Raw genomic sequence first — 27,263 nt, forward strand, 5'->3', positions numbered from 1 at the left:
GTCAACTTGTGATTATATCCTTTTGATGACATCCTCCAACAGATGAGACTTCAAATTTCAAGTTTAACAGAATGAGACTCTTGGGAACCTTGAGGCGCAGTGAATGATTAGGCATTTGAGAAGGGCATTAGTCATTAGAGGTCAGCGGTTGGACCCCCTAAAGACTCATACTCTTGTATAATTCTCTCTTGCTGGGTGGGGAAAGACCTGTGATTATCCATCCCATGATTATGTCATGTTGTATAATACCAAGTGAGATTAAGAAAGGGATATTACCTGTGGTGGCCCTGACCTGATCACATGGGGAGTGGGAGATGGAGGAACAGATGAGTGCAAAATCCACTGGATCTTGAAAGCAAGTTGGCCACATTTGATGACACTTATAGAAGCACCTGACCTTTGAGCATTGGTATATATTCCTTGTATATATTCCCAGTATATATTCCTCTGAGCTTTAGTATCTATTCCTTGTGTATATTCATAGTACATATTCCTTTGAGCATTAGTATATATTCCTTGGCATATTGCCATAGCTGTCATGATGACTCCCCAGCTAAATGGGGTCACTGGAGAGGGATCCTATGTGCCCTCTGCTGCTGCTGCTAAGTCGCTTCAGTCGTGTCCGACTCTGCGCGACCCCATAGACGGCAGCCCCGTCCCTGGGATTCTCTAGGCAAGAACACTGAAGTGGGTTGCCATTTCCTTCTCCAATGCATGCAAGTGAGAAGTCAAAGTGAAGTCGCTCAGTCGTGTCCAACTCTTAGCGACCCCATGGACTGCAGCCCACCAGGCTCCTCCATCCATGGGATTTTCCAGGCAAGAGTACTGGAGTGGGGTGCCATTGCCTTCTCCATGTGCCCTCTGCTGCCCCCCATCAAGCTAGGGACTCCCAGCGATGACTACCGTCCAGGGACCAGGGGCTACGACCTCCAGACACCCATGGCAGGCTGCTTCTCCAACCGCGTGCCTGCTGTCCGGTCCAGGTCATGGGCGTGGCCCGCACAAGGAGACGGTTTCCCAGCATGCCCTGGGGCCCACGCGAGCCGAGGTCAGCTCAGTCAGATCGCAGATGCAGGACCGGCCGGATGGATATCACGGCAGCCGAGGGCTTAGGGCCAGGCTGGAAGGTAGCCTGCATGCTAGCTGTTGTCCTGCTCTGCCTGCACTCACTCCTGCCGCACACCAAGGTGGCTGGGACCACAGATGGACCACCAGTGTCTGCCGTGTCATGTGAGTAAGCAGGAGGGTGAAGGGGGTCAAGGTTGCTTGCCCTCATGTGTCCCCTCCCTCTGCTCCCCGCTGTTCCCATCTCATCCCTGACAGTAGACAGTTAGGACCTGTACCTGCCCCCTGGTTTCTGGAGTCCCTGAGTCTCTGTGGGGCATGAGAGGTGGAGGAAGTGATAGCCCACTTCCCTGCTCGGTCTTCCTGCTAGATTTCAATTGTCCTCTGTCCAAGGACCAGCGGCCTGCACTTCCTGTCCTTGTTGGCCCCCATACTCTCTTCATTTGGAGAATGAGGAAGTACCGCTTCAGAGAGAGAACTGTCAAGCAGAGCATGTTCTGTTTGGCCCTAGTCTCTCTAGAATATGAGGATGGGTGAGAAGAGATGCCACCACTTCGTCTCAGTGGCATCACCCTGGAAGGCTTCAGTTTCTGGGACTTCAAAAGCAGTGTGCTAGTTAGGTGAACTAGGTCTGGGAAAGTGTCTGGACCACTGCCCGACCTGGACCTCTGCCCTGGCTAGTGTGCTGATAAACACCTCTGCACCTGCCTCCCTTCTTGCCCCCTCCGGATCTACAGGCTGCTTCCAGAGCAGCACCATCACCAGTGAAGTTAGGTGGCTTTTTGTCATGTGAGCCAAATCCTTTCACCCTGGCTCTTGGATTTTCCAGCTTGAAGCGGGAGGATGGGCTGTGGTGGCCTGGGTCCTATGGATACTGACCTTTGGAGGCACCAAAGTTGGCGTCCATAACACAGAGGCCTCATGGCTGGGACTGTCTCTACAGCATGTGGGAAGACTGCCGTAACTGGGAAGATCATTGGTGGCAAGAATACAGTTGACAAACGCTGGCCTTGGCAAGCAGGTCTTCTCTACCAGGGTATGTTTATCTGTGGAGCTTCCCTCATCAGTGACTACTGGGTGATCTCAGCTGCCCACTGCTTCCAAATGTACGTCTTCCCCACAGCCTGCTGCTGGGTGGGATGGGGAGGGAGCACAGATGGGCAGGACAGAAGGGGATGAAGGCTGTCCTAGTCTTTCTTTCTTAGGCTTTGATCATGTTTTGCTGCCACCCAGGGTTTCTGTGTGTGCGGTTGCCCCTGCCTTTGACTCCGAAGTCCCCTCTCCCTGGAAGGCCATCCTTGATCCTCACCAGACTCCAGTTTCCTGACTGTCTGAATCCCAGGACAGGGGCTGTTTGCCTCATTCTCCCTCTGGGGACACCCCTTCATACTCTGGTGGTACTTGCCAAGATGCTGTCATTATCTCAGCTGCATGTAATGCATGTTAAATAGCTAAATGAAAATTAACTCTGTGATGATCAGTAAATACTAGGAAGTAGACTTTACTTCCATTTTAAGTGCCTCCAATCTATTCTTTATCTTCCCTGAACTTAAGAGTTAGATATTGTTCCCACTCAACAAGGACTCTGATTTCTACATCTTGCCCGGGTCTAGAGAGTCCACAAGATCTTGGCTTTACCTTCTTTTTGTGAAAATAGCAGTGGATGTGTAGTGTCTCTGGTCACATGCAAGGCACAAGCTTCAGGCTCTGTATTAGAACCATAGTCCCAAGGCTTGCCAGAGCTGCGGGCATCCATCAAGTCCTGGTGTGGACAAACATTTTGCCTTCTTCCAACCAGGCGATCCACAGGCCATCTTCAGCGCAATTGCTAGAGGCTTCCCTGGGTCCTGACCACTTCCACAGACTGGCAAGTTTCTTTCTGGAGGCATCTTGGAATCCAGCTCTTCTTGTCACTTTTGTTGAAGCATGTGTCTAAGAGGAGCTGTGGTCCCCACCATCCCCACAGGAAGAGTGATGCATAAAGCAGATGGCCTCTGTCCAGAGAAATGGGACAGGGCAGTCAAGAGAGTGAGCTGCTCCTCAGGTGCATCCTGGGCTTGATGGGTACCTGGAGCAGGTGGAAAGTGTCACCCTCCAAGTCAGGAGTCTAGAGCTGCTGGCATCAGCTGGCTTTGAGATTCTACTTTGGTTCTGTTTATTCATTCAGCACCCCTAGGTGCCAGGCCCCATGTGAGGTCCAGTGAGGCGGAACTGGAGATGCAAAGCCCATCTTGAAGTTTCTGATCCTACCAGGAAAGTGAGACACAAGCCCAACTCCTGTGATACAGGATGGGAGGCCAGAATGTGCAAGAAAGTAGATCTTGAACCACTGTTAAGGGAAGTCTGTGGGTGCTGTCAGATGAGGGGCTTGAAGTTGGAGGGGCCTTGTAGGAGGAGTTTGGTTAGGGAGACAGTCTAAACAGGACATATGGGTATAAAGTTGCTCATGTTCCAACAGCAAGGAGAAGTTCAGTTCCATGAACTCCTTTATTTGTTCAAAGACTTGTTGAGTGCCTGTCAACAGAGGAGGACCAGCCTGTAGAGAAAACAGTGTGTGAGGACTGGGCAGGAGAGGGATGCATCATTCTGGGCTGAGAAATCTGAGAATCACTTCTGGCCCTGGGAACTTCCAAGTGTTCTGGTCAGAGCTGGGAATGAGCCAAGTATCTGCTGATCCAAACTGTAGGGGGTGCGGTTTGTTGTTCAGGCACTAAGTCATGTCCAACTCTTTGGGACCCATGTACTGCAGCATGCCAGTCTTCCCTATCCTTCACTATCTCCCAGAGCTTGCTCAAACTCATGTCCATTGAGTTGGTGATGCCATCCAAATATCTCATCCTCTGTTATTCCCTTCTGCTGCTACCCTCAATCTTTCCCAGCATCAGGGTCTTTTCCAATGAGTCAGCTCTTTGTACCTGGTAGCCAAATTATTCGAGCTTCAGCTTTAACATCAGTCCTTCCCGTGAATATTCAGGGTTGATTTCCTTTTGGACTGACTGGTTTAACCTTCTTGTATCCAAGGGACTGCTCATCTAAACTGAAGGGTTACAGTTTGATGTGTATCCAAAGTTTCTTTCCAGCACAAAGACTCTCTGCTCCTTTGATTCTATTACATGCTGGATAAGCCATCAGAAACTTTCAGAGGACAAATATCCTGAGGCTATGGACAGCAATCAAACCTACCTCAATATTAGGAAAGGAGGAGGAAGAATCCTTTGGAATAGTGGTGGTGTGTCACCAGGAGGAGGGGATGGGAGGTAGGCAGCCAGGGTAAGGATGATGGGCCAGCACTCAGAGGATATGGGTAGTAACTAAGCCTCCCACAACAGGTCCCATAAGCCATCTGACTACAAAATCTTGCTGGGGTACTATCAACTAGAAAAACCTACTTCCTACAGTCAGTTGGCAGCAGTGTACCGACTCTTCATCCACGCTGACTATAACAAACGCTACTACCAGGAGAGTGACATAACTCTCTTGCAGCTGTATCGGCCTGCAAAGTTTTCTGACTCGATCCGCACCGTCTGCCTCCCGGAAGTTAATATCCAGTTGCTCGATCTTATCCTCTGCTGGATAACCGGCTGGGGGATGGTCAATGACCAAGGTGAGTGGGGGCAGGGCAGGCATAAACAGCCAGGGTTGAGGAGGGGGAGAGGGGACTGCAGTAACCACTGCGGGGCCCTTCCAGCCCTTCTCATGCTTCAAGTTTCCTTCAGCCCATGGTTCAAAACAGCCTGAGTATCTCTAATTTCGAAACCAGGATCTTGAGCTCTTTGACTCAGCTACTCAGGATTCCAACTTGACTCCCTGGTCCTGTTTGGGCAAGCCCCTTCAGGACACCTCTTGACCTTCCACTGCAGGTAGAGGTGCTTGGGCAGCAGTAAGGAAATGAAGGTGGGCCTGCTTTCTGGCCAGGGAGGTTAAGTTGGAGCATTTAAGGCTTAAGAACATTTACATCAATGAATCTCATGTCCCTCATCCTTTAACTCAAGTGAAGCTTACCCATTCTGCCAGCTTGCTGGGCATGCTTATTTTTAGACTGAGAGAATTTTGCGCTAGAGTGAATGCCTTTGATTCAGAAAAATAATAACATTGAGTGAAAAAATGCGGAATGTAAATTTGACGTGATTTGTAGGGTCATGGTTTGGCAGACCATATTTCAGTGGAGTCATTTGGGCAGGACTTTGTTTGCTGTGCAGGCCAGTGCCAGCATCCCTGCCCCTGGCCACAAACGTCAGTCACAATGCCTCATCATGAGAACAGCCAACTCTCCATTTCCAAAGACATCTCCTGGGATGGGCTGTCACTTGGTAAGGACCACTGGCAAAGCAAGAAAGATTCTCCAAGACAGATAAGACAGTAGGTGTTGGGACATGAAGGGAAGTCACAGGCTGGAGCAGCCACCAGGACAGGGAGCAGCTGACACTGAAGAGATTCCCAGCTGTCAACTGTCCTTCCCTCTCCGTACCCTCTGCTGGGTACAGTTGCTGGGCCTGTGCCAGCCCTGTGACATGTGAGGCACACAGGGCAAGCACTGCATAGGAGCACACTGTGCTGCCACAGGAGAGTGCCTCCGGTCTGTGGACAAGATGTAGAAGTAGCGCCCGCATGGACAGTGTCCCTAGACATGCGCTCCTCTAAGAGGCAGACCCATGCCTCGTTTGTCAAGCCGCCTAAGCACCACGAGGCACTGCCATGCCTTGGCCAAGCCAGGACCCAGCTTCCACCCTTTATGCCTCCGCTTCTGTTTCCACAGGGCAGCCAGATTACTTGTATTTTAAAGATAAGCAGACCCTTCTGTGGTTTCCTAGTGTGCTTAGAATGAAGTCCAAGCTCCACATCCTGGTGAGGAGGCCCTGCTTGCTCCAGACTCGTCGGCTATGATATTGCCTTATCTTTTTCACCCCCTAGTGTACCCACTGCAGCCACAATGACTTCCCTCCTCATCCTCCCCACCATGGGCTCCTCACATTTGCTGTTTCATCTGCAAGGTATCCTTCCCCCTCATCTTCACTGAAGGCTTCCCCAATCCTGGCAACTAGAACTGGCAGCATCTCTATTAGCAGGAAGGTTAGGGAGCGAGCTAGTGTCTCTCTCAGGGTCCACCCCACGTCTGAACCCCTCTCCCTTCACCTGCAGAGCTCCTACCTACTCCCAGAACACTGCAGGAAGCACGGGTTGGCTTTTTGGATAATTCATTTTGTGAATCGATTTTGAAACCGCCAGAAACGATCAACCAAACAATTGCTATACAGGACGGCATGTTGTGCGCTGCAGACTTCCTCGCAGGAAAGTCTGTCTGCCGAGTAAGTGACACGGGCTGCTTCTCCTCTCCTGCGGCTTCTGTCCCCTCTCCTGTCTTCTCTGAGCCCTTTCCCAGTCCGTGACTTCCTCTTCCCAGGCCCACCCCAGCCTGATGCATCAGAGCTGAAGCACAGAAGCCCTCAAAGGGTGCTGGTCCATTCCTTCCATTTCCTTTATAACTTTTAGAAGCTTTGTTGAAGGCTAGAATACATAGAAAAGGGCATACTTTACAAGTGTATCATTGGATGTGTCTTTTAGAAATTGACACATTCAAGTAACCAGCATCCAAATGGGCTTCCTCATACCCCTTCCTTTTACCCCAGAGTAGCCTTGGCGTAAATGGACATAAATGTTTGTCAGGACATAAATGGAATCTCGCAGGGCACGCTTTCAGCCCCCTTCAGTCACCATTCTGTGTGTGAGTTCTGTTTGTCCTGTGTGGAGTTTCTGTTATGTGTCATACTGCTGTGCAGCGTTACCTGCTTAGTGTTGTGTGAATATACCATCGTTTTCTTTTTCCATTCTCGTGTTGATGGCACTTGGGTAGTTTCTGCTTGAGACCCTTGCAGATGGCATCCTTGTGCATGTGTTTGAATGTTCAAGGGTTCATATTTTAGTTGGGCATAATGCTAGGGATAGAATTACCGCACCATAAAATGTGCACATGTTCATCTCTCCTAGATACTGGAGACCAGCCTTCCACCCTGCTTGGACACACTTGCACTCCCACCAACAATGGCTGCTCCAGTTGGCCGCCAGGACTTCACACTGTCCACGTTTTGGGTTTAACCATTGCGAGTATTTTTAGTTTGTGTTTCTCTGATGAATAATGAAGGCAAGGTCTTTTTCATATGTGTATTGCCTTTCTGTAGTATCTACCCAAGTATTTAGCCCTCATTTCAAACTGAATTGTGGGCTGTGAGTCCAGCAGTGCTTGTGTGCTCTGTCAATGCCTTCTCCCACTCCGTGCAGTGCTTCTAGTTTATGATGGGGGAACTGAGGTTCAGCAAGGGAAGAGGCCAGAGGATGGCCAACGTCAGCCTTAGAAGAACCATGTCCTTCTCTGAGGCTGTGCCCCCACCAGCTTCCTCGCACATTCTCCTCTCCTCCCACACCTTCTTTCTAGTGCTTTCTCTGTCTCAGAAACACACTGCCATTTTCAAACATGCCACATGACCCTTCTCTCCTCTTCCCACTGCCCTAATTCTCTGCCTGCCTTCCCAGCAGAGCTCGTCGCAGGATGTCTGCACTTGCCCTCTCTTGCTTGCTCACTTCTCTTTCTCACCTCAGCTCACTTCATCAAACATCAGCACCTGCCATTCCCCCACACTGCTTTTATCAAGATAACCAAAGGTCTCAGCCTTGTTGGGGCTTCTTGTCGCTATCAGACTTCCTCCCACACCCACTCAGCAGTGCAGCCTGCAGCATTTTTCATCAGATTCTAAGGGTGGCCCCTCCGGTGTCTCCTGCTCCCTTTCTCCTCCTCCCGACACCAGCCCACCAAGGAACCACCCCTTAGCACTCATCCTCATCCTGCTTTTCTTGCCTTGCTCCATTCTTTCCGTAGATAGAGAGGAAGAGTCTCAGTATGGCAGATTCTGAGTCTCAACCATTTCTTGCATATCTTTGTTACCTTTGCTGCCACTGTCATGTCCTCATTGTGTCCCTGCGGTTTCGTGGCCTCCCATTGACTGTTCTACCCAGCCCCAGAACCAACCTACCATCCATTTAGAATCCAGTTTAGGCCACATCACCTCCCTGCTGGGTGTCCTCCAGTGTTCCCTTCACCTCCAGCTCCTGGCTGATGAGCTGGGGGCAGAGCTTGCCACTCTAGGCCACCTCTGCCTGCATCTCACAGAGTCAGGCCTTGCCCATCTCTGCAGTCTTAGCTTAGAGGAGCTCTCTGCAGACCCTCCTCTGGGCGCTTCCGTGTCACCTCCGAGCCTGCAGCCATGGAGAACGTGCTGTCCGCGTCGCGTCATGCATCATCACCCTGTCTCCCACGTGCGGAGCATGCTGTTCATCTTCTGGATAAACACACGTGCTGAATACAGAAGGGCGGAGGCGTGCTGTGTTTCCTTGGTCCCACTTTTTGCCCTGTGAGATGGAAACATTGTGCCCCATGGTGGCAGGTGACTTCCTGTCTTGGCATCCCACACTCAAAGTTGAACATTCTTTGGCATTGCCTTTCTTTGGGATTGGAATGAAAACTGCCAGCCATCCTGCCAGCCTCGCCATAGGCCTCACCTCTTTTCCTCTGAGCACATCTAGCAGTTTGGCATTTTCTAAAGAAGTTTAACCAAGAAACTGAGGAAAAACTAGAAACCATAGTAAATCAAATCTAAAAGCTCGGGTGGAATGGTTCGGATCACTACTTCCTGTACAATATCACAAACCTGTCCATAGTTATTCTTGCACTCTGTCTACCAGATCCAATCCCTTGAGTCTATTCTTCACCTCGATTGTATAATCATAAGGTATTTAAGTCATACCTGAATGGCCTAGTAGTTTTCCCTAGTTTCTTCAATTTAAGCCTCAATTTTGCAATAAGGAGCTAATGATGTGGGCCAGCATCAGCTCCAGGTTTTGCTTTTGCTGACTGTACAGAGCTTTTCCATCTGTGGCTGCAGAGAATGTAATCTATATGGTTTAAGTATTGACCATCTGGTGATGTCTATGTGTAAATTCGCCTCCTGTGAAAAAGAAATGCAAGAAGGCAAAATGACTGTCTGAGGAGGCCTCAAAATTAGGTGAAGAAAGGGGAAAAAAAAGGCAAAGCAGAAAGGGAAAGATATACCCAATTGAATGTAGAGTTCCAAAGAATATCTAGGAGAGAAAAGAAAGCCTTCTTAAGTGAATAATGCAAAGAAATAGAGGAAAGCAATAGAATGAGAAAGACTAGAGATCTCTTCAACAAAATTGGAAATACCAAGGGAACATATCCTGCAAAGATGCGCACAATAAAGGACAGAAATGGAGAGGACCTAACAAAAGCAGAAGAGATTAAGAAGAGGTGAAAAAATACACAGAAGAACTGTACAAAAAAGGTCTTAATGATCTGGATAACCATGATGGTGTGATCACTCACCTAGAGGCAGACATCCTGGAGTGAGAAGTCAAGTGGGCCTTAGGAAGCATCACTATGAACACAGTTAGATGTAGATGTGATGGAATTCCAGCTGAGATATTTCAAACCCTAAAAAATGATGCTGTTTGCTGGCACTCTATATGCCAGCTAATTTGGAAAACGTGCTCATTTCATAGGCTAGCAAACAATGCTCAAAATCCTTCAAGCTAGGCTTCAACAGTACATGAACCAAGAACTTCAAGATGATGCTGTTTAAGTGTTGCACTCAATATGCCAGCAAATATGGAAAACTCAGCAGTGACCACAGGACTGGAAAAGGTCAGTTTTCATTCCAATCCCAAAGAAAGGCAATGCCAAACTACCACACAATTGCACTCATCTCACACACTAGCAAAGTAATGTTGAAAATTCTCCAAGCCAGGCTTCAACAGTACATGAACCGTGAACTTCCAGATGTTCAAGCTGGATTTAGAAAAGGCAGAGGAACCAGAGATCAAATTGCCAACATCTGTTGGATCATAGAAAAAGGGAATTCCAGAAAAACATATACTTTACTGACTGCAATAAAGCCTTTGACGGTGTGGATCACAACAAACTGGAAAATTCTTAAAGAGATGGGACTACCAGATCACCTTACCTGTCTCCTGAGAAACCTATATGCAGGTCAAGAAGCAATAGTTAGAACAGAACATGGAACAGAACATAGAACAGAACATGGAACAACGGACTGGTTCAAAATTAGGAAAGGAATACATCAAGGCTGTAAATTGTCACCCTGCTTGTTTAACTTGTATGCAGAATACATCATGTGAAACGCCAGGCTGGATGAATCACAAGCTGGAATCAAGATTGCCACTATTAACAACCTCAGATAAGCAGGTGATACCACTGTAAAGGCAAAAAATGAAGCTGAACTAAAGAGCCGCTTGATGAGGGTGAAAGAGGACAGTGAACAAGCTGGCTTTGGTTTCTCCATTGGTCATGTACAGATGTGAGATTTGGACCATAGAAAAGGCTGAGGGACAAAGAATTCATGCTTTTGAAAGTAGTGCTGGAAAAGACACTTCAGAGTCCCTTGGAGAGCAAGTCAATTCTTAAGGAAATCATCCCTGAATATTCATTGGAAGGACTAATGCTAAAGTTGAAGGTCCAATAATTTGGCCACATGATGCAAAGAGCTGACTCATCGGAAAAGACCCTGACAGTGAGAAAGATTGAGGGCAGGAGGAGAAGGGTATGATTGAGCTTGAGATGGTTGGAAGGTGTCACCGACTCAAAAGACATGAGTCTGAGTAAACTCCAGGAGATAGTGACGGACAGGGAAGCCTGGCAGGCTGCAGTCTGTGGGGCTCACAAAGAGTGGGACATGACTTAGTGACTGAACAACAAAAATGATGGTTGGGATGCAGTGCTAGGCTGAGCAGGTAGTTGGCAGCTTCCAGGCCTGCCACAGCCAGTCTTCAGAACATTAGAGGGTACCTTCTCTCACATGGAGTTGGGAGGGAAGAGGACTCACATCCTGAGCCTGGGGTGCCCCTGTTTCTTCTTGTAGATATGAAATGAGCTCTAAGGCCTCATCCTTGAGATTTTGATCTAGACGGTTTACAGTGGGAACCCTGTGTCTGGACCTTTCAAACTGCCCATGTAATTCTGATAACAACTCACTCATATTCCCATCTAGCCATGAGGCCTTCTAAACTCCACTGTGTTCTCCTCACACTTTCTGAACAATGCCTGTCCATCTCCGTGTTGGTCCGCATGACTCATGCCCTCTCTTTCCTCAGGGCGATTCTGGGGGACCCCTCGTCTGCAAATTAAATGACACCTGGTATCTGATGGGGCTGGCCAGCTTTAGCACACCCTGTGAGAAGCCCATAGGCCCCGGCATCTTCACCAAAGTCTCCTACTTCAACCAATGGATCACTGAGAAGCAGAAAAGCTCGCCCAATCCTGACCCTTCAACTGCTCCTCCTGAGGAGAAACCTCCTGCTCTGTTCAGCTTTAATTCTCTGGGCAATGTCCACAAGCCCAGGAACTTCCTAGTCCTTGTGGCTTCACAAACCTTCCTCCTGCTGCTGATTTTCCTCTGGACAATGGGGCTCTGACAGACACCTGGGGCCCCCTGGCTCTCTTCTGAGAAGCCCATCTGCGTTTTTGCCAACTGGCTGTACTTAAATGTGTTCAACTCTGAGTCCTCCCTAAATCTGACTCTGCTCCAAGCCTGATAAAATAAAAATAATGGAAGAAGCTTCTGCTCTTGTTTCTGAGTCATCAGAACCACCTTATACCCCCACCCCAAATGTGCTTTGAGCTCCTCCGTGGGCAGAGATGGGAAAAGACAGGGGCACTGAGTGACTGGCAGGACATCTGGAGCTGAATACCCCTTGGTGAGTCTACCAAAAGAGCTGGCAGGGCTCAGGGACAAAGCGTTACTCCCCAGGGCCTGCAGATCATGGAGAGTCAGCATAGCAGTCACTCTAGAGGTGGATGATCTTCATCTGGAGCTGAATCCTCCTCAAGGAGTCTTCTAGAAGAGCTGGCACAGCTCAGGGGCAAAACGTTACGCCCCAGGGCCTGCAGATCACTGAGAGTCAGCATAGCAGTCACTCTAGAGGTGTAAGATCTTCCCTGAGCTGATAGGCCACTGAGGCTGTGTTTGAAAGGCTTGATTTGAAGTAAAGAGCAAGAGACCTTGGCCACCAGGCTCATGTCAGCAGTCAGAGCTCTCTTCCATGGCTCAGCTCCAGCCTGTTTTCCCTGTTCCCACAGCCCTGTCCTCTGATGGTCTCCAGAGGCCCAACCTCCAACCCCCTGTAGACTTGCAGTTCCCTGCAGTGGTTGAGGTTGGGCTGACCCAGGACTTGGTGGCCCACCCCCAAGCCCATAAGCCATGTCCTGAGCTGTGCCTGGCAAGCACATCTGGGTCACAGAATTTTAGTCAGTTAGCAGAGCTCTCAGAGGAACAACCACAGCCCCCGGCCTGGACCCTTGTTGATCAGGGAAGAGCCCTATTCATTGCAAGTCCACTGTGTCCAAAGTGCCATCAGGTGGTCTGTGAAAATTCTTTCCAAACCCGTTGTCACCCAAATAGCCCTGCCCCCTTGCCAACATGTGACAGCAGGTGAAGTCACACACACATGGTCACCAGAATCTTGCTTCCACTAACACAGATTTTGTTCCCAGTTCAGAAGTGTCTGGAAGTGAGAAAGACCTCCCTGACAGTGGGCTAAGTTATAGATAGCAGAGCAGGGCTGCTGGGACCGAGATGCAAGTGAGGTCAGGTGAGATCTGCCGTCTCAACCACCCACAGTCCCACCCACGGTCCTGGGAAACGTCCCTTTCTTTCAATGCACAGAGGCCTCATGCTGGCTGTGCTGGATTTCTCAAACATGGAAACTTCTGTCCAACAGCATGTTTGTGTTTGGAGCATGGAGAGATGTGACTGCTTCTCTCTGAAGCTCCCTGGGTCCCCAATTCAGGGGATTAAAAAACATTATCTGGACACTCTGGAGACCTGAAAAGTCAAAACCCCAATCCCAGCCCACCTCCCTATTACCTGGAATCAGGTTCAATGCTCAGTATTGTCAACTACCAGTTGGCACTTGCCAAGAGCCTTTGTCAACAACTAAACAACAACAACAACAGCATTTGCCATCTGCCCCTGAGGAGATTGAAGCCTGTGCTGCTGCTGCTGCTGAACACCTACTGAGGGGAATTCAGGATGGAGAGTGAGGCACTCTGTGCTCCAGGGAAACTAGTGGAACAGGTCTTCAGATAGTTAGATATTTTCAGGAACTGATTTTATGATCCTTAATCCTTGCATCTCTTCATATCTAGAAAAACACCAAATCCCTTCATGGTGACATCAGCTCCTCTTGACTAGCAGAAAACCTTTTGCAAAGTAAGTGCTTGATTGCATTGAATGCCCCCTTCACCAAAATCTTATATGTTTACCTTTCTCCATTGCCTCTTTGGAGCAGTCTCTCAGAGCTATCTGAGGTACTGTCTCCCAGGCTACATCATTTAACTTGCAACTCACATATTGTGCATCTTTTTAGTCAACAGTATTATTTATCTAGGTTTGGTCACTTTGAGAGGGTAACAGGCAGGAAGGCTAGGGGTCTCCAAATGGAGGAAATAGGCTGCAAGTGTCAGATTTCTTTCTCTCTCTCTCTCTCTCTCTCTCTCTCTCAAGGCAGGAGGAAACAAACTACAAGTCAGACTTTTTTCCCTTCTCATACAAAATTAAAAGGATGTTTCTTTTAAAATTCTTTGCTGCCATGAAGACACCTGGTTCCACTTACATTTAACTTTTCTCAAACCTTGAGCTAACCAATGCTTTTTTCTTATGGAAATGTTTTTCTTAAGCTGTGTTAATGAACTATGTATTTACCTTAGACTCTGTCTTTCTTCAAGTTGGTTCTGCCTGAGACTCAGAACTGCCTTGACAAACCAGTGTGCTTTACTCATGCAAATGTTCTCTTAAGCTATGTTAATGAGACTGTGTATTTGCTTAGAAACCTGCCTTTCTTCGTCAGCATTCATGTCAATCATTTTATGGCCGGGATGGCTCACCTTGTGCCAGTGTTCTCTCAAAATGCATGTTGTGGGTGAGGGGCCTGGTCTCACTCTCTGAGTTTTGAGACATTTCTTTTCTCTAATTAGCAGCCTGCTATACGGAAAAGGCGCTGGCACCCCACTCCAGTACTCTTGCCTGGAAAATCCCATGGACAGAGGAGCCTGGTGGGCTGCAGTCCATGGGGTCGCTAGAGTCAGACACGACTGAGCGACTTCACTTTCCCTTTTCACTTTCATGCATTGGAGAAGGACATGGCAACCCACTCCAGTGTTCTTGCCTGGAGAATCCCAGGGACGGGGGAGCCTGATGGGCTGCTGTCTATGGGGTCGCACAGAGTCGGACACAACTGAAGCGACTTAGCAGCAGCAGCAGCAGTAGATATATAACTTCCTACCAAAGACTAGCAGGGGAACACTCTTTCTGCCCCTTTCTGATGTCTATGTCAGAAGCTTTCTCTGTCTCTTTTATACTTCAATAAAACTTTATCACACAAAAGCTCTGCGTGGTCATCACTGGCCCCAGATTGAAATCCTCTCCTCTGGAGGCCAAGAATCCTGGCATCTTTCATGGCTCAGCAACAACCTTTCAACTTTTTATAGTTAAGGACACAAGGCTTAGCCTGGGTAAGTAATGTGTCTGTGGCACCTGAGTGGTCAATAGTGGAACAGGAATTCCAGCCCTGACATCTGGAGAGTGCTTGGAAACCTCTGTTCTCCTCTCACTGAAGGCCTCTCACAGACTCTTCAGGCCCTGACTCTCTCAGGACTGACTGTCCCAAATGTGGCTCAGAATTCCCTCTGGTCAGTGACAAAGAAAGATCCCAAATAAAACTGAGAGCAGAGTGGAAGGCAGATCTGTAAGGATAATTGACTCTGGGTCTGGGGGACAGGCTGGGAAAGGCCCTTGAGGTGGGTTTCACCAGCCGTGCCAGCAGGAGCTTCCCACAGGCTTCTGGCTCTCACCCCAGAATCAACCCTGGATGAACTGGGGAGGTGACAAGAAAATGTAGATTTCGGAAACCTAAATCAAGAGAAAAACCAGAGAAATTGGAGTGATCTGTAGCTGGTGGGGATAAAGGAAGGAGGTGAGAGGATTGACTTGAAGAGTGCCTCTCTCCACATGCTCTGCTCCTACACCCCACACACATCCTCACGATAAATGCTGCATAACCTTCCTCTGGTGCCACTGTGCTTCAGGGTGGCCACGTCAATAGGAGTGTAGGTCCCACCATCCACCTTTGAGATTTTGCTCTCCATCCCCTTACTTCTACCCCCAAAGACAGAGACATTGCTACTAGGGAGACTTGATCCTTCCATAGAAATTTCTTCTAAGGCTTTCAGTTGAAGCCCTGACTATAGGAGCTGACTAGTAGAGCCAGTACTGAGGAAAGCGTAAGAGTGACCCTTTGGTGCCTGGGGCCCTCTGCTCTAGGGACACCCTCCCTTCTCCTTAAACTCATTAGGACCTCAGTCCTTCTCCAGTGCACTGTTCCAGAGTGACAGAGTAGCTGTTAACCATGGGGAATAGCTCACGTGTTCACACAGCTACACACTGAATGTGACTGCCACATGAGAAACACAACAGACTGCATGTTATAGGTTACAAAAAGTCCACTACAGACGAACCTTCAAGTCACGAACTTTCAATGATGTGAATGTGTGTTTACGTGTCCAATCACGTAAGTTAGTTCATGTGTCTGGTGTGTGCATTCTCTACAAGTGGTTGTGCTTTTGTGTACTTGACCAGAGAAAGGATGAAGAGAGACAAAAAGAAGAGGTAACTGAAGAACTGAAGAGATTCATGATGCAGGAAATGGCAAGGGGATTTTATTTATTTGAGGAGGCACCATTAGTGTGAGAGGTGCAGGATCCGAATGTAGAATGCTACATGAAGGTTGCAGCAGCTGTTTAGAATGCAACCCAGGACTACCATGTCATCTATGACAAGAAAAAAAGAGCTTCTACCTAGGTATCACTGGATCATTTTTTTCAAGAGGGTAGATAGAATTGAATCCAGCAAGGAACCAGAACCTGTGCCATCAATGTCAGGCATGAGTGAGATTGCACTCATGTGCAATTGTCTCCTGTTACGGACAATCCTTCACCTCTACCATCGGCCAACCTGTCCCCCCTCCAGTCAGTAACACTTATTGCCTGTTCACTAGATGCCAACCTGTCTGCCAGCTGTTGTACTGTATACCACTGTACTTTTCAAGGTACTGTACTGTAAGATTAAAAAATGTTTTCTTTTTTTCGTGATTTTTAATGTACTATTTTTGTGAAAAGTATTATTATAAACCTGGCTTCCTTGGTGGCTCAGACAGCAAAGAATCCACCTGCAATGCAGGAGACCTTGGTTCTATCCCTGGTCTGGGAAGATCTCCTGGAGGAGGAAATGGCAGCCCACTCCAATATTCTTGCCTGGAGAATCCCCATGGACAGAGGAGCCTGGCAAGCTGCAGTTCATGGGGTCACAAGGAGTTGGACACAACTGAGCAACTAAGCACATTATAAACCTGTTGTAGTTATGATGTAGCCGATTGTGTCAGTTGGGTACCTAGGCTTTGTTGTACTTACAAACAAATTGGACTTATGAACATGCTCTCAGAATGTAACTCATTCATACATAGGGGCCTTACTGTATTTGAAATAGACTTGTTGGAAAAGACAGATTAAAAATGTTTAATAGGCATAATGAATATCTTTATGGATATAAGAAAATACTATTAACAATAAGACCCAAGACAAAGGAACCACAGAAAAGAACAAAGTCAAAATAATTATAGGAATAACTTTTATTGTTGTTCAGCTGCTAAGTCATGTCCAAATCTTTGTGACCCCATGGACTTCTGAACACCAGGCTTCCCTGTCCTTCACTGTCACCCAGAATTTGCTCAAATTCATGTCCATTGAGTCGGTGATGCCATCCAACCACCTCACTCTCTGTTGCCCCCTTATCCTCCTGCCCTCAATCTTTCCCAGCACCAAGGTCTTTTCAGTAAGTCAACTCTTCCTATCAGGTGACCAAAGTATTGGAGCTTCAGCTTCAGCATCAGTCCTTCCAATAAATATTCAGGGTTAATTTCCTTTAGGATTTACTGGTTTGATCTCCTTGCTGCCCAAGGGACTCTCAAGAGTCTTCTCCAGCAGCACAATTCAAAAGCATCAATTCTTTAACTCTCAACCTTCTTTATGGTCTAACTCTCACATCTGTACATGACTACTGGAAAAACCATAGCTTTGACTAGAGAGACCTTTTTCTGGCAAAATGATGTCTCTGCTTTAATACACTCTCTAGGTTTGTCATTGCTTTTCTCCCCAGGAACAAGCAAAAAAGCAAGGAATAACGTAGTAGTTGAATTAAAGAGCACACTAGATTGAGTGAATAGAAGGATAAACACAGATGAGAGAAAAATGTGATCATTACCTTGAATGGACATTTCAAAGTATGGGCTTTGGAGCTGGCACACACTGAGGGAGGGTGAACTGCAGAGTGTGTATTTACAAAAGAACTGATTACCATAGTATTATGGTTGCGGTACAAGGAAAAGAGAAGGCCCAGTTCAGGACCCCGCCCTAGGCAGCAGCAATAGAGACTTTGCCACCTCAAGGTCTTGTGGGTCTTGATGGGAAGGTCACAGAGAAGCTGCCTTGAAAGAATGGGAGACCTGCAGTTGAGGGACATAGCAAGCCTAAGAAACCTCACAAGGGGGGTTTTCATAGAGTAAATGCCCTGACCATTTTATTTCCTTCCTCAAATCTTCAGCTAAGGCCCCCAATTAGCTGACCCCAAGTGCAGCCAGAGGAAATAGGAGCCTGTTGACACCTTCCCAGCCCACCCCACAGACAAGAAAGAGGGTATAAGAGTTCAACTGAAGGGACACCCCATCCCAGGATCAGCGGGAGGGGTGAGAGGGCCCCTGGAGAAGCAACTGCCACAGATGGTCTACAGTATTTGGATTGACTCTTCTGCCAAAAAATAAAAAGGAAGAAATTAAAAGTTTGAATCAATTTATTTAAAATAAAATCTTCATAAAGAGGTAGAAAGAAAGCTGGGATCTTCCAGACCAAATTCTGGAAGAAAGCCTACAATCAGAGTATAATTAGAATATGGGAGATCCAAAGTTGTTTTTGCTGCAAGAGTGTTCTAATATGCAGGTCAAAACTGGGCCTCAGCAAACATCCGCAACAGGAAGTCAGGGCTCTCCAGAGAACAGCTGCATGTTTCTATATCTATATCTATGTATCTATCTATATACATAGAGAGATTAGTTTTAAGGAGTTGGTTCATTATAGAGACTGAAAATCCAAAATCTGCAGGATGTGCCAGCAGTCTGGAGACTCAGAAAGAACTGATACAGCAGCTCAAGTCCATATGAATCGTATTTTAAATGTCCTATATTTCATTATGGTTTGACATGTTGGGAGCCCTTCATGGTCAGGGAGAAATAATAATCAACTGTGAACATACCTTTTATTTGCAAACAACCAATCCCAAGTCCATACCCACAACAGCTAACTTTATCCAATTCTCACACTCCAACCCAATATATCCCCTGCCCTAAACCACTGCAGAAAACGAAACCACCAATGTAGCCTAGAGCCCACTAACTTTATTCACATTTGCCATTGCTAAGCTATTTTCCTGCCAGCCTTGCTTTTTCCATGGAAAACACAATAAAGACTCTGGGCCATGCTTTCCTCTCACCCTTGCTTCTGTCTCCTGACCAGACTGGTCCTTCATCATGTGGCCCTTTGTGGGGGTAGAGGACCCCTCCTTTTGGGAAGTGTAAGTAAAGAAAGTCTTCTCTCAGTGGTAATTGGCCTCTGTGCCATCACTTGGTTTTGCTGAAACATGCCATCACCATGCTTCGGTGAAAGTTTTATCTTTTGTATTAGGTTCGAAGGATTCATTCATAAAAGAAACCACTTGTTATTCACAAGTAAACAATTTAATGAAGAATTATCTTACTTTCAATATACAAAAAGAAATAGAAACAGTAACATAAAAGGAAAAGCAAAAATTGTCCTTTTTATTTTTAAATTTTTTAAAATTTTCTTTTATGTTTATAGATGACACTTTTAAATATTTTGACAATTTTTTTCAAGGTCACAGAACAATAACAATTTTCCTCATTCCTTATTAAAATTGCTTTGATTGCCATTTTTATGGTCCCTCCCTAACACCCAGGCAAGGCAAGGACTACCTATAGTTAAGAATAGTACCTACTTCAGGAAAAATTAATTCTGATATAACTGAGTAGTCGAATTATTTTGGAAATAATCTACATAACTAAATGCTGAAATACATCATTTCTTCTCCATATTTATTCTTTTTTAAAAACTTTTAATACTGTAAACCATTCATTGCTTAGACTGTTTTTGGTGAAAATTTGCTCTTGGTGGCAAAAATCTTATTCTTTATATGTATCCTTATGGATATACATAATATGTAAACAGATATACATTATATCAGTAATATTTAATTTAACTTAATAGAGTGCTGACTAGGATTAAAAAAACTAAAAACAACTCCTTAGTGGAGTACTAATTAAAAAAGGTAGAGAAACACTGGTTGAAACAGACTATAAATTATTTGGAAACTGATGTAATCTTGCCACTGGAATTTGTATGGATGTCCTTTGGATGGGGGCTTTCCTTGTAGATCACTGGTAAAGAATCCACTTGCCAATGTAGGAAAATTGAGGTCAATTCTGGGTCAGGAAGTTCCCCTAAAGGAGAAAATGGCAATAAACTCCATATTTTGGCCTAGGAAAGCCCATGGACAGGGGAACCTGGTGGGCTACAGTCCATGGGGTCGCAAAAGAGTTGGATACTAGTCTTTGATTAAACAACAACAACAAAGGAAGAGTAACAGTATGTATATCAACTAATTGCACTGATGGACATCCAGACTTAAACAGTGCTGGGAAGTCCTGTGTAATAGCAATCTGGTGTCTCAATTGGGAAAAGGTCCAGGGCAGCATGTTTGCTCATGGCTAAGTCTTCAAAATTGCAGTTTGGGGCTCCCACTTATAATCCCAGGCCACAAACTGATACATCATCTGTTTGCCAGTAAACTGCAGCACTAGGTTATGTTAATCTTTTTTTACAGTGCTGTTTGTTTTGTTTTGCAAATCTTAGAACGTTGGTAAACCCTTAGCCATGGTTGGCCAGACCACCTCCAAGGCCTCAACAACTCCAAGTTCTGCCCCCTGTCTTATCTGTGGTGCTGCTGGTCCTGCACTCACAGCAGGCATGGAGTCAGGGCAGTATCCAGAGAGGTCAGAAGCAAGGTCAGAGGCCTCCTCTGCTTTCTTGCCTCTGAAGCTTGAGCACGATTACTTCCATTTACTTTCTTTAACACCCCGTAAGCTAAAATCCCACAGGTACATTTTAATAGAAAATCCAAAAAGGCTGTCATGCTGCCCACCTAGGAAGGAACAACATTGCAGCTCAAGTCTGATGGCAGTCTGCTTGCAAAATACCTTCTTACTCCAGGACAGTTTCTCTTTTCTTCTATTCAGACCTTCAACTGATTGGATGAGGCCCACCTACATTATGGAAGGCAATCTCCTTTCCTCAAACTCCATTGATTTAAACATTAATCTCAACAAAACACCTTCATAGAAACATCCAGAATAATGTTTAAACACTGTCACTTTAGGCAAGTTGACCTGTGTTAACTAAAAAAAGGTAGTCACAGCCTAAAAGTGGTGACTCAGATGGTAAAGAATCCACTTGCAATACAGAAAACCTGGGTTTGATCCCAGGATTGGGAAGATCCCCTGGAGGAGGGCATGGCAACTCACTTCAGTTTTCTTGCTTGGAGAATCCTCACGGACAGAGGAGCCTGGTGAGCTACAGCCCATGAGGTTGCAAAGATTCAGACATGACTGAGTGACTAAGTGCACACACACACACACACATGTTTTATTTAGTGGGAATTGTTAGGACTTCAAGTCCAGGAGACAGATTCTGAAATTGCTCCCAGGAGGTGGGTTGAGGAGTTTGGTTAGATACGAGTTTGCAACAAGGGGTGTGTAGTCTGAACATCAAAAGATTATTCTTAATTAAGGAAAACCAGATTTCTCAAGTCAAGGAATTTAGCACTCTTCTATGTATGGAAAGATACAACCATTTGGGCTCACTGAAATCACTCCTTTCATATGCATCTCAGCTACCTGGGGCCAGCATCCTGCTTCTTGATTTTTCACAACCTTAATTCCTTGCTCACTGTAAGGTGTGGCAGCAGCCAACAGCTGCTGTGTTGCAGGCTTATTCTCCCTTTCGAGTGCCCTCTGGGCTCAGAAATTCACATTTGGAGGTCCCAAATTGCTAATGACTGTGACATTCTTGTTTACTGATATGGTAGGAAATACTCCATTTCACAGTACCTCCCTATGGTTGAAAATTCAACCAATATTTGGGAGACATTTCGTGACAATTTTTGCCCCATGGTGCTGGAAAGCTCATCTCAGATCAGGTGGAAGTTCTCATCAGTATGTCACTCCAGGCATTAATTCTGGCTTAGGCCCATCGATAGATAGTAAAATGTTCCCTGGATCCTCTATCTTCTAAGCTATTAAGATTCAGGAGATATTTCCCTGTTGCTTCTTCCCATGCTAAGAATTACACTATTACAATTTTTGGTGGGATGCAGAACTATATTTTTCATAAATTGCTTGAAGTCACCTACTCACCATTACATTTGTTGGAGGCCTGGCTATATACTATAAGAGACAACAGTATTATAAAATAGAAGACCCTGATGCTGGAAAAGATTGAAGGCAGGAGGAGAAGGGGATGACAGAGGATGAGATGGTTGGATGGCATCACCAACTCAATGGACATGAGTTTGAGTAAGCTCCAGGAGTAAGCTCCCTGATGATGGACAGGGAAGTCTGGCATGGTGCAGTCCATGCCAGATTGGATTGCAAAGAGTCAGACATGACTGAGAGACTGAACTGAACTGACTGAATGTAGCTAGTAACCTTGACAAGGCATAGTGTAGCAGCTGCTGCTGCTAAGTCACTTCAGTCATGTCCGACTCTGTGCGACCCCATAGACGGCAGCCCACCAGGCTCCCCCATCCCTGGGATTCTCCAGGCAAGAACACTGGAGTGGGTTGCCATTTCCTTCTCCAACGCAGGAAAGTGAAAAGTGAAAGTGAAGTCACTCAGTCGTGTCCGACTCTTCACGACCCCATGGACTGCAGCCTACCAAGCTCCTCTGTCCATGAGATTTTCTAGGCAAGAGTACTGGAGTGGGGTGCCATTGCCTTCTCCCATAGTGTAGCAGAGATACAAGTATAAACTGTTTGGAAGCAAAGAACACGTTAAAACAATGATTAGTATAACTAAGTTGTAATCTAGTTGCAATAAACTATCAAGTCCACAGGGTAGGCAGCTGGAGAAGCAAAATCCTGGCAGGGTCAGGTAGGAGAAAAAGACAAATGTCCCATCTCCATTTACAAAGACATATACTTCATTAACCAGTTGTAGGTCCCAGCGAAAGAGAAAAAAAGGTTAAGTGGGAAACAGATTCAAGCTAGTATATTTTTCAAAGTCAAGGTTATAAATCATATTTATCAGTTCATTCGGTCCCATGTAGTTGATTTCTGTTGATCCACATAAAATAATCAGATTTTCTCATTACAGTTTGGATTTAGTTACTTAGTTCAGTAGCATTACCTAAAGGCTGTCAGAAACACTTCTTGTTTAAAAGTTCATTTTTTGTATACATTTTTTTCATTTTGTGTATATTTTCATTTGCATACATCTTCATTTGTATACTTTTTAACAGCACTTATGACATTGCAATGTGTTTGAGGTAGTCTAAGACTGTAAGCTTCTTTGGGCTGGGATCCTAATCTCAGCAATGTTTTTTCCTAAACCTAGCACAGGGAAGATTGTGTTTTATAAATAAATGAATCTATTATAATTTTTTATTAAATAAATAAAACTAAAATGAACAACTCTAAAATCAAATGACTAACATAAATTTTTAAAATTATTTTAAATCCATGATTAAAATAAATAAGAAACTAAAAATTCATAATTATACAAATGAAATATGTGTTAAAAATAAGTTAAAATAACTCAGACATTAAATCATTTAAAAATATGTGTGTAGTTGAAAACAACTTTAAAGCTGACTCTGAAAACCAGTTAAAAGGAGTAGCTCAAGCTTTCGGGAAGACTCGGCCATTGTCCCCTCATAAACTATACAAGCTGCTCCCTTTATCCAAGAGCAAAACTGGGGCAGAGAAGGGCAGCTGCGGCGACAGAAATAAGAGAACAGACAGACACCCATGGAGGAGAAGTGGAAGAACAGAGCTGAGAACACTCCAGAAGCAAGATACCATATATTTGTTAGCATTTCATAACAACAGGAGAGAAAAGCTATTTAAATTATGCTGCTTTCTACAAATTCAAGAAAACAAACTTCATATAAAGTTTAGTGACATAAACTATTGATGTTGAATCCCAGGCAACAGTTGCATGGGGCAAAAGGACATACTTTCAGAATAACACCACTGCAGAAAATTAAAGTGCATCTTCTTGACGTACTTCAGGTATTATAATGTGCTTTTTTTCAAAAGTGAAATGAGAAAGAGAACTTCCTTCATGACAGTCATTTCTGTGTCTGTGTGTCTTACCAAGCCTAATTTTAATACAGCAAAGAAGTTATTCGTGTCGACAAAAAACTGAAGTGCCAAAGTTCAGAGAGTTTGGTTAATTAACATAATGAGGATTAGAAATAGTTTCATATTAGGTCCCTGCCAGATTTAATGACAGTACATCCACTCCAGCACTCTTGCCTGGAAAATCCCATGGACGGAGGAGACTGATAGGCTACAGTCGCAAAGAGTCAGACACGACTGAGCGACTTCACTTCACTTTCACTTACTGGGAGAAGAGTCAGTGAATTAAGATTGGTGCAAAGCAATTTTCACATATCAAGGGAAGTCATTCTGGCTAATACATGAGTTAAACTGAATGTTTTACTAAAACAGCCTGTTTGCGGCCTGTCAAACATACATTGTACATCTGCTTAATTATTAAAGAAAAGCAGACATTGATTAGAAATGAAGATTGTCCATGTTAAAAATAAAGATTAAATGCTTCCCTTGTGCCAATGATGGCACTTATTTGAAGATAAAGACTCCCTTCCCAGGTGCCAAGTCTACACTGACTTGCTGTGTACATGTTGATCTTTTTTTTTTTTTTTTTGAACCTTGAAGGAATCTATCTCTGACTTATTTGTTGTTCTTAGTTCTGAAAAGATATAAAACTGTGTGGGAAACTGTGCTTCTCTGGAGCAGTACCTCAGAGTTATTTGAGAGGCTGTCTTCTGGGCTATAGTCTTCAGTTTGGCTCAGATAAAACGTTTTTCTATTCCTGTTATAGATTGTTTAGTGATTATTTCCTTTGATAGGAAATCAAGGACAAGCCAACTTCAACCAGACCTTGATCCTCAATCAGCAAGCTAAAGGACATGCCCAGAGGTGCCATGATAATTCCTAGGCACTGGCTTTAGATGTCGACTTGTGGTACCATTTGTCAAATTATGGTTGAATCACAACTCTAGGTTGGATATATGTTGTAGATTTTGGTAAAAATCTACAAAAGTTTGCTGCTCCATTGGAATTTACAACATAGAACATTATAAATGTTTATCACTATTTGAAAATTCTGTGCTGTACATGAAACCATTTACCTCAGATGGGACTTGATCCCATGTGCTGGGACTTGAACCTGGGGAAACCCACAGTACCTGGTTTCAGGACCTAATAAAGCTCAGATTCTTGATGTCTCATCACAGAAAGAATTTAGGAAAAGACAAAGTGATAGGTAAGTAGTGAGTTTATTTAGAAAGAGACAAAGTGATAGGTAAGTAGTGAGTTTATTCAGAAACACATCCCACAGACAGAGTGTGGGCCATTGCAGGGAGTGAGTGTGGTGGCCACAAAGTGTGGTGTGGTTAGTTTTTATGAACTGGGTAATTTCATAGGCTAATGACTGGGAGGATTATTCCAACTATTTTGGGGGAAGGGGTAAATATTTGTCTTTAGACAGTGCCTAGGAATTATCATGGCACCTCTGGGCATGTCATTTAGCTTGCTGATTGAGGATCAAGGTCTGGTTGAAGTTAACTTGTCTACCATCTTGGATCCATTTGATTCTAATAAGTTTATTTTATGTCCTTGAGCTATGTCATTCTTTCAAAAATTGTGCCCTGCCCACTTCCCTCTTGTTTTATACTCTATGTGTAATAAACCACTTTACTTGTAATAAACTGATGTATATGTAATTTTTTCTGGAGAGCTAGTTATTAAACATTTACTTGCTCATCATTCTACAAACTCCATCGGAAGTGTGCAGACATTTCCAAGCACAGCACCTTCACTCAGCTTGGCAGTGTTCAACTGCTGAGCATTCAGCCATCTCTGTGACTACAGATTTCCACTGTACCTAGTTGGGGTCCTGCAGTAATCCAGTTGCTGGTCAGGAGGTCAGCAGTCAGCCAACAGTTCTAAGTAGAAGAAACACAGCCCCTCATTTTCCTTTCCCAAGAGCAGACAGTCCAGGTGAAATGGAAAAGGCTGTGCTTATGAAGCTTACTTTTAGCTATTCAAAGCTAAACTTAATAGATCTGTCACAGGACCTATGACTTGGTGTGATATAAAGCTACATGCGCCAGAGTGGGTTTTTGAAGACGGCAGAAATTGGAAATACATTCAGAAGCTGGTTTTCAATGCTCTCAGCCAAGATTAGAGTCAGTTGTTTTCATGCTAGAAAGGGGTAACTGTGATGCGGCCGAGAAGTACAAGAGAGCACCTCCCCACCAGGCTCTTGCTTTGGCTCTGGAGTAAAGTGTAACACAGGGATGGGTTGAAAGGTCTGAACCGTGAGGGAATTGAAATCATGTGACTAGTATAAATTCCTGTGGCTTTTCCTGTTCCTTCTTTCAGTGTCTCTGTTGTGTCCTTAGTGAGAATACATTGAAATCATGTGACTGGTATAAATTCCTGTGGCTTTTCCTGTTCCTTCTTTCAGTGTCTCTGTTGTGTCCTTAGTGAGAATACACACGACACTGTGGCAGATCCTAGTTTTCTGGAATATGCAAGGGTAGACTGAGTGAGAACAAAAGCTGGAGAGGAAAGAGTGGGCTTCTACAAACAATCCAGAATTGGAGAGAGCTTGTTATTGCTTTCTGCAAAGGGAGGACTCCTCACCCTCTGTCAGAGTGAGAAAAACCAGGGTGTGAAAAAGCTCTTTCCTGTGGTGAGGGCAGCTCTGAGATAATGGCCCAGGAAGACTGTCTCTATCTACGCTCAACAGCAGGAGATGGGTAAGATCCATGACACATTTGTGTGAATGAAGCTTCCAACCAGGAGTCCAGGATCGTCATTTGTCTCCTGGGAAGTTTATACTTTTTAATGATCTTTCTGAACATCTGGGGAACCATTTACAGGGAAAATATCTTTTACACTCAAATTTTCCATGCACTATAGAAAAAGTTGGCAGCTTACTTTTCACAATTTCTGTTCTTTTCAGAGCTAGGTAAATCAAGGTTTCTCAGTTAGTTAAGTGGATGTATAAATGGATGGATAGATAGAGAAAATGGTTAAGGTGGTTTTCTTGCTTAAAATCAGGAATTATTCTCTTAAGAGAATCCATAATCCTGATTCCTAATTTTCTATTTAAAATGTAGATGAGCATTTATATCCTGGATATTCTTACTAAAAATGAACATGTCTTGCTTTTCCTTTTTATCACAATTGTAACCTCTCAAGTGTAGAACAGCCCTCTTGTTCAATTTCCTTAAGTGGAGCTATTGACAATGAGACAATATATATTTTTGTCTGTTTTTTGTTTTGTTTTGTTTTTAGCAAACTTCATATTGGTATAAAAATGTAGAAGATATGCATTTTGTAAATATTTTACACATAATATAAACACATTCATCAGGTTCTTAGGATAAATTGCAAAGTTCATCATTTGTTTATTTGTAGAAAATTCAGCTACAACAGATAGTACTGTTCAGAACGTACTTGGAACTATGTAAAGACAATATTGCTATCAGAAGACATTTTTACCCAGAAATATTTATGTCTCAAAACTTTAATAATTATTTTTTCCCAAACTACAGTCTCAGTCAATAGTGGCTGAACTCAACTTTTTTCTTTAACTCTCATTTGAATATTACATCAAATTCATAT

At 44.8% G+C, this 27,263-nt stretch overlaps 1 protein-coding gene across 3 annotated transcripts; it reads left to right on the forward strand.

Annotated features, from left to right (window-relative positions):
* Positions 1-1,014: 1,014 nt before the first annotated feature.
* Positions 1,015-16,294, forward strand: LOC133260396 (serine protease 40-like). 3 transcript variants are annotated; one of them, XM_061438703.1, is made up of 5 exons: positions 1,015-1,230; positions 2,009-2,171; positions 4,395-4,669; positions 6,205-6,371; positions 15,783-16,294. In XM_061438703.1, the coding sequence occupies exons 1-5, from the start codon at positions 1,023-1,025 to the stop codon at positions 15,891-15,893; spliced, it is 924 nt and encodes a 307-aa protein (XP_061294687.1). In that variant the 5' UTR covers positions 1,015-1,022; the 3' UTR covers positions 15,894-16,294. The 3 variants fall into 3 exon arrangements, with proteins under 3 accessions (XP_061294687.1, XP_061294688.1, XP_061294686.1); XM_061438704.1 differs by lacking the exon at positions 15,783-16,294 and adding an exon at positions 7,051-7,221; XM_061438702.1 differs by lacking the exon at positions 15,783-16,294 and adding an exon at positions 11,242-11,704 and having other exon boundaries at positions 1,017-1,230.
* The last annotated feature ends 10,969 nt before the right edge of the window (positions 16,295-27,263 follow it).

This window comes from Bos javanicus, chromosome 14 (genome assembly GCF_032452875.1).
Source record: "Bos javanicus breed banteng chromosome 14, ARS-OSU_banteng_1.0, whole genome shotgun sequence".
Classification (NCBI taxonomy): domain Eukaryota; kingdom Metazoa; phylum Chordata; class Mammalia; order Artiodactyla; family Bovidae; genus Bos; species Bos javanicus.

What these genes read in the sequence shown, in the direction of transcription:
- LOC133260396 (XM_061438702.1), top strand. Translation starts at nt 1,023, where the DNA reads ATGCCCTGGGGCCCACGCGAGCCGAGGTCAGCTCAGTCAGATCGCAGA. An exon ending in GCTGCCCACTGCTTCCAAAT is followed by an intron (nt 2,172 to 4,394) that starts GTACGTCTTCCC and finishes CTCCCACAACAG; the next exon opens with GTCCCATAAGCCATCTGACT. An exon ending in GGGGATGGTCAATGACCAAG is followed by an intron (nt 4,670 to 6,204) that starts GTGAGTGGGGGC and finishes CTTCACCTGCAG; the next exon opens with AGCTCCTACCTACTCCCAGA.